This window comes from Gavialis gangeticus, unplaced genomic scaffold, assembly GCF_001723915.1.
Source record: "Gavialis gangeticus isolate Ggan-Ray unplaced genomic scaffold, GavGan_comp1, whole genome shotgun sequence".
In the NCBI taxonomy this organism is placed as follows: Eukaryota; Metazoa; Chordata; order Crocodylia; family Gavialidae; genus Gavialis; species Gavialis gangeticus.
Genome location: NW_017728964.1, coordinates 1,533,207 through 1,540,828, shown reverse-complemented (window position 1 = coordinate 1,540,828; position 7,622 = coordinate 1,533,207). Strand labels below are relative to the sequence as shown.

At 48.8% G+C, this 7,622-nt stretch overlaps 1 protein-coding gene across 1 annotated transcript in view; it reads right to left on the bottom strand.

The window, feature by feature from the left end:
- The window catches only part of DNAH9 (dynein axonemal heavy chain 9), a 609,139-nt gene that overhangs the window by 427,305 nt on the left and 174,212 nt on the right, over positions 1-7,622 (bottom strand). Inside the window, exons 27-29 of the mRNA XM_019501495.1 lie at positions 6,958-7,115; positions 4,286-4,424; positions 3,163-3,450 (exon numbers count right to left, since the gene is read on the bottom strand). Of these exons, the coding sequence (XP_019357040.1) occupies positions 3,163-3,450; positions 4,286-4,424; positions 6,958-7,115 (585 nt within the window). The remainder of the gene's footprint in view (positions 1-3,162; positions 3,451-4,285; positions 4,425-6,957; positions 7,116-7,622) is intronic.

Below are 7,622 nucleotides of genomic sequence, written 5' to 3'. Positions count from 1 at the left end.
GGATGCCCCCGGATCTGCGCAGGCCAAGGTAGGTTGCCACTGCAGGCTGGGGTCAGGGCAGTGCTGGGCATTCCCAGCTAGGGGCAGGGCAGGTGCACTGCGCTCTCAAGCAGGCAGGGGTGGCGCTACAAGGATGGTTGAGTAGGCTATGGCAAATCTTGGGGTGGCTGCAGCCCCCCCAGCCCCCTCCTAGTGCTGCCGCCACCCATCCCGAGTGTAGTCTGCACCGTTTCCTTCCCCCACTGGAAAGAGCCCAGCCCCAGCCTGCACCTGCAGCCCACCCTGCTCCACATAGATCCGGGGGCATGCGTAGCAGCAAGAGCTGCACCCCACAACAAGCTGCTCAGGGTTCAGTCCCACGCCCCGCCCCTAGTGCCTGCCCCTCCCCAGCTGTAGCCCCACTCCCTCACTACTGCCTGCATTCCCCTCCCCACCCCTGCTGCAGCCACTGGAAGCCCGCAGCTGGGCTGCCTTGTGCCCCTATTACTGCCCCATGTTTGGTGGGGCCAAGCCCCATTAGGCCCCCCCTCTTCTGCCACTTATGACCACTCCCCAGCCAGCTCCAGGCTACATGTGCAGACTTCCAGGCACAGCCCGGGGCTGACCGGGAATTGTCCCAGCCAGAGGCAGGTCCCAGCCCCGCGCCCTGATCAGGCAATCAAGGTGCAAGACTTGGAAAGAGCTGTAGGGGAGGGACAGATCCATGCTACCTACCCCATCTGCTGGTGGGGCAGCTAGAAATGAGTCCCTGGCTAGATGGAGAATCCCTGCCCAGTTGGGGGCTTGCTACTGGCTGCCCCACCAGCATATTGGGGTAGGAGACTGGGACCTGCCCCTCCCCTGCAGCTGTTTCCAAGCCCCTCACTCCTGATTTGGGAGTCAGGGCCAGAAGCTCCCTGCTGCTGGGGCAGGGGGACATAGTCCCCACCCAGGCTCCACCACCAGAGCCCACCCTGGCAGCAGGCAGCTCCTGGAGGCAAGGCACAATCTCGCAGCCCCTGCCAGGAGACAGCTATCTCCTGGCCCTGCGCTCCCAGCCAGCCCCTGGGCTAGCACCCAGTGGGAGCCAAGAGCTACCCCTGGGTGCTGCAGGGTGTTGGTGCAGGGCCAGAGCGGGTAAGAGAAGACTGCTGCCAGGAGCAGCAAATTTGCTACCACATCCCTGCTTGTGGGCCAGGGTGGGCTTACTCTAGAGCAGGGGGTTCCCAAAGCTTTCATGCCATGACCCAGCAAACCATGGCCCAGCAGTCACAGTCAACCACAGTTGGAATTTCCAGCTAGAAGACAGGTAAAGATACCCCTTCACCCCATGGGTGGGTGGGTAGGCCAAACCCTACGCTGCTGCAGGTCCTGAAGATCGAGCAATGGCCTTTCTGCCTGACTCTTGGGGGCCATGGTTCAGCAGCTAACTGTGCTGCAGACTGGCAACCGACCCACTGTGGCCCAGCATAGGGCTGCAGCCCGGGGATTGAGAACCCCTGCTCTAGTTATTCATTATAGAGTAAACCCCTCCACCCCACCACAACATTCACATGTGTAGACACGCCTTAGGATTTTGGAAAGGGGGCTTCAGATGGTGGGTGCATGGGGTACATGACCATGCTTGAATCACTCCAAGGAATTCAAGGAGGGTGCAACTTCAACACCCCACTCCCAGTGATCCACCCCTTTACAGTGGCAAAGCAGGTACAGTTAGACACATGCATAAGTCCCCCAGGAGAGAAAAAATGTATTCTTATGTACAAAAAGAAAGGGAACATTTTTGCCCCAATGGGAGTAAGTGTCCAGGCTAAAATACAGGGCCTGTTCCTTTCTAGGGCAGCAGACATTTTATTAAGGCACAAGCCTACTAGCTTTTGCTCCGTGTCCTAGCCCCACATAGCTCTTGCTGTTGAGGGCTGTAGGGTCCAGCTTTAAAGAAGTGCTAGATAAGGAAGCTATATAATGCTTAACTTGCCACATGATGATTCAAGCAGTGTGCCTGGAAGTCAGAAATGCAGGTACAAGCCCTCTCTGTGCGAGCAGGTCTAAAATCTGGGTCTCCCACTTCCTTGGCAAATGCACCAACTATTCAGTTGTTAAAACTACTAATACGATAACCTTTGCTCCCAGCTAGTTTTTTTTTTTCTCCAGTAGAATTCTGGGACTTATGCCCATGATCCTACTGCCTGTGTTCAGCAGCTGTGTAGATGCTAACATATTCACAGCACATGCCCAGAAGATGCATTGTGTTAGTTTGACCCAGCTTGCCCAAGGTCGTATAGATTGCACACTTCAGCAGGGCTTTTTAGTGCTTTTATCTAAAAGCTGATTGAATCAGCTTTTAGATAGAAGTGCCAAGAAGTCCCACTGAAGCACCCAATCTATACAGACACTGGGGAGCCACGTCAAACTAAGGCATTTACTCTTTCAGTAAAGTGCTGGTTTTAGGTACTTGGGTTTTTTTGTTTGTTTGTTTGTTTTGTTGGGTTTGGGGGGTTTTTTTGTGGGGGGGGGTATGTTTGTCAGCGTCCTGTGTGTAAGTCAAAAATACCACAGTCTAATATTCCTCAGGCAAGGAAAAATGGGAATATTGCACAGAACACTAAAACCAAAGAATGGCCTACAACAGGGCTATTTGAATTCTGGACAGCTGGGAGTCACAAACCAAGGCTCTCTCCTGCTGCACAGGCAGCCTAATTTGCCCCCCAACCACCATGCACACAGCACAAACAACCTGGCTCTCCTCTCCCAACTGTGCGGGGCATAAGGGCAGCCCAGCTTCCCCTTCCCTCCCAGATTTGCACTCACCTGCAGTGTGGGCTGCCTGGCTCCTGCCTTTTTTTGTGCACAGTGTGAACAGCCCTGGACCTTCCCTCAACACGCACACAACATGGGCACCCCAGCCCTCTCCCATTATGTTGCCTCACCTCAGGCTGCCAGAACAAAGTAGAAGCGAGGGGAGGGCAGGGGAACCCCAATAACCTAGCTGCTGTAGCAGGAGTTACAGCCAGGGGGTGAGGGAGTGGCAGCCATGCCTGGAACCCACGCTTGTGGGCCTCATTCCAACCTTTCAGGGGCTGCATGCAGCCCATGGGCAACCAGTTAGGATACCCTGGCCTAGAGAATGATAAAGTTTCAATGAAAGTTTGAGTGGATATGGAAGATTTTTTCCCTACTTACTTTGAGCACAAAGTTGTCTTCAGCCTGCAGTTTTAGGTCCAACACAGCCTCCTTCACAACTGATTCAAAATTCAAGTCTCGTTTTCTGGGTACATCGAGAGCAGGAAAAAGATCTCCAATTAGTCCCATGAACACTGGCATGTCATCTGTCACAATCTTAGGGATGTTGAAGTCACGAAGAGAGCGCATAAGAACTTGGTCTTCAGGCCGATCTGGGTCACCTCTCTTAAGAGATCCAGCAACAACTAGAACTGACTTAATTGCGCGCAAGCCCCAGTCATAGTGATCCTAAGGCCAAAATGAAATGAGTCACTGATAGTTAGCATGCCAGAACCTGAGCATAGTACTTTCAAACACCCACACTGCCATGCAAGCCAACAGCAGCAATTCATCTCAATCTTCTACTATCAACATAGTTTTCACTGCTGAACACATTGTATCTAGCTCCTGGGAGGATTTCCAAGCCCAGACTCCTTCAACAAGAATCAGTCAGTTTACTAGTCAGATTGTACAATACACTAGGGGAAGTTGAGATGAGACCCATGCCATCTTCTCTACTCCATCCCCATCCTCCCTAGTCCACTATCCTCTCTACTTCATCCAATGCTCCTCTAGATCTGAAATTGTGCAGGGAAGATCCACAGCTCTAGGAGCATTAGGCTGCAGGCAACTCCAATTTTCCCCTAGTCCTATCAGCTCAGAAGTCAGAAATGCTGTGGTTGAGGTAAACTATGACAGACTCAGCCAAAAGGAGCAGCAAGAATTTTCAGATTCTGATAATGTCATTAGCCTATTGGCTACAGTTTTAATATGGGACATTCCTTCCTTTGTTCCGATTGGTTTTTGGATCCAAACCCTTTCCTCCTGCAACCTTACAATGTTGTTTGAGGCGTTACCCCAGTACTCCTAGTGGAATCTGTTCCAGAACCTCGTTGCTTTGATAAATAGAAATCTTTACCTAATTTTCAGCCTAAACATATTCATTAAATTCAACCTTGTGTATCTGTTGATACAAATGTCAGTCAAGTCTTAGAACTTAAAGGAGAATATCACCCCTAGTGTTTCTGGTTATTAAGAGATCAAGAAATTTAATTAGACTTGAAACCCACTGCAGTGGACTCACTTGTTTTGAGAGAAGCTCTTTGCATAACTGGTAAAGAGTAATGAACTTTCTGGCTAACAGCCGGGCTTCAATGAATCCCTCAGCCACCAACATGATTTCACAGATCAGCTCAAAGTCTGGCACAACCATTGCACATGGTCTACGTACAAAGATAGAGAAAATATAATAGAATGGCATTATCTCTTTAAGTACAAACAGTGTATATATAAACCACAAAATAGACATTTTTTTGCACAAATGAGTGACACGCATTGCAGCATTCTAATGATGAAGGGTAGTTGAGGTTAATGTTGATTTTGATTTAGAGGACCTATATACAATACAAAGCCCATTAAGGTGCAATACTGGATCATAGGCCAATCTGTTAAATTCAGGATAAACACTTTTCCCAGCCAGTTGGATTTACCTGAGCCTTGTTCTAGCCATTAAAGAATGTGTTTTTCAGTCTGAAACTGTCTGCGTCAAGACCAGGGGTGGATCAAAGGCGGTGGCACTAATATACTTTCAAACACCCTTTGAGTCCTGCTCCATGCAAAGTTTAAAACCAGCTGCCTGGCAGTGGCAGCAGCATTCCTAGTCAGGTACTGCTGAGGGAGTCAATTGACTCCATGGCTCATTGTAATCTACCTGATCCCTTCTAACCCTGTGGAATACAGGTTTTAATAACTCTCTGTTCTTTTTAATGGTCTTGATGTTCTACCAATCAAGCTATCCTTTGTTCTGTAATTCTGCTGCTTGTTAGCCACCCCTGCTAATGATGCTCCTATTTCACATCCCTGCAGATTGTTTCTAACTCATTCCAACACAGTTATATTCATTTTTGCTTCAGTCCTAAACCAAATAATAGAGGCCTAGACCTCCAACATATTAATCTTCTACTTTATTTTTAACTGGAGAAAAATGTGTTTTATATGTAATGATGCAATTCCCCATCTGCACTCCCCTTTTCAAAATTCTAGATCCATTTATGGGAGGGAAGTTCATAATAATATGAAGATACAGTTACAGAAATTGGCTTCCTAAAATGGCTACAGGATGAATCTTCATGAAAACCAGTAGTTCAAAATGCTTACTATGTCCAAGATCAGATAATGATGGAGTCTTACTGATAACTGTGAAGAAACTTGCTGACTCGATTACTCAGGACACTAAGGACTAGGGTTTTTTAAGATATTTACCCACCAGAGATTCAGACAAGCACTAACTATACCCTTAGGTGCGGTAACAGGCTGCCTTCTCAGGGCTGATTTTACCTTCGGCCCACCCACCTTCTCACCTGTCATGCCTTGTTCTTAATTAATTAAGAATATTAATTAGGTGGGAGGCTGCCCATTTTCTTGCCCCAATGCCAGGGGGTGCTATCTGCGGCTCCATACCTCCCCTACACTGCAGCCCATGCCTCACAGATGGCATCCAGCTGTTACTGTCGCCAGGCCCCACACTGGGCCTCAGAATCCTCCCATCAGGACCCCCCAAGATCCCTCCATTCAGGCGACCTACCCTGCCTTCATTCGGGCTGCCTGGCTCCCTGGAACCATTTCCCCTCTCGGGCGTGGTCCCCCTGGGACCTTTGGCCACACAGGCCCTGGCCTTGCCTCTAAGGCCAGTCAGAACCCCAGGCCTCCAGCTCTGGGCGTCCCTTGTGGTGGGCCCCTGGCTCTTCTGACTGTTCTGGTCCTGGCCCCTGCCCTGACCAGTCGAGGGCACTCTCTGTCAGGCCTCTGCCACTCTAGCCCCACTCTCACTCCTGGGGTCTGCCTTCTGGCCCCTACTCAGTGTTAACCCACCCAGTTGTGGGAGCTGGGGTTAAGGTGCCCCAACCCACCTTTCACTGGGGTGGTAACTGGCCTGGCATTTCCTGGGGGCTCCCACGCCACTGAGATCCCCACCAGGCCACCCACTCCTGGCAGGGTGCAGTTTTAGGTCATGCCCAGGACCAGAAGCCTCCAATCCATCCCCTACAGCTCCTGCCCTTACCTCCAGGACATTCCATGAAGACTTTCATCCAGGCAATGTTGCTGCCTGGCCTGCGAGCAGCAAAATGCCCTGGTTATATAGGCAGCCCTGAATCTAAAATGGCTGCTGCAATCAGGCATCGGCTGGCTGCTTGGCTTAGGTCTTAAAGTGGCAGGCACAAACAGCGCCCTGCCACAGGTGCCTATGCACCTCTTAAAAACTTGTCCTAAATCTCTTACCAATCTAGAAAGAATATAGTAGAGCATGGAGTATGGTAGAGGTCATGCCAAGCCTAGGTTACATAATGCTCATCAAGGTAGTCTCCAACCCTGGTGGGAAAGGGTCACCATTAGATTAAGATGAGACTTAAGGCAATTAGGCCCCTTTGTTGAGAATGAAAGGGGGACTGTTAGTATTAATTAAGATGGTGGCATCTGTATTGTGTCACTAAACCAACAATGCTAACTCCGTTTACAGAGTCACCAAACAGCCAAGAGGTAAGAATCTTTTTTCACTACCAGCCCAAGGCAGATTTATCTTCCTTATATATTTAGAAAACAAGATAATTTGTCCAAGATGTGAGATATCAATTAACTCTCATTAAAAGTGAATTGGAACAAAAGTGAAATATGGTTTGTTTGGAGTCGCTTGAAAACAGTAACAAGCTACTTTTTCAAATGATGTCATGCAGAGTCCAAAAGCTTGTCTGCCTTTACCTGAAAAGGGCTTTCAAGTTTTCAGGTAGCTCAGTTCGTCCAGCATAACCAGGATTCATAGTAATGAAAATACCCACAGAGGGTACTAAATTAATTTCTTCTCCAAGGAAGTTGAAGTGTTGTTTTTTGTCTCTTATAGCATCCTGTATGCTCTTTACCTGAGAATAAGACCCAATATATTAGTTTTAGCATTCAGTTACAAAAAACCCACACCAAAGTATTCTTCAATGACTGATTCATGCTGAATCTCCATGATAAGGACATGGTACTTCATAAAATTGGGGTTAATCAAGGCAACAGAATCAACCCCCAATCATGGTGCAAGCACTACAACCTTTCACTGCACCCTAAAATCCCCTGTCTGTCACTGCTCATTAAAGAGAAACACAAGGCTCTATACAGAAGTATTATTATTTTCAAGAAAACTCATAGGGCACATCCAACACATGCAAGCATGTGCGCTTGCAGCAGCTCAAATAGAAGCAGTGCAAATTTGAGCCAGGGGTTTTTGCTTCAGCGCACGTGCTTGGACATGCACTTTGTTGTGGAGCAAACTGTGCCACTTGGGGCAAAATAACCCTGCTTGGCTCCTCCCAGATCTTCAGCCAGGGGGAGCTAGAGCCCAGAGCCAGCACCTGTGCTGTCCCCAGCAGTATAAAAAGCCT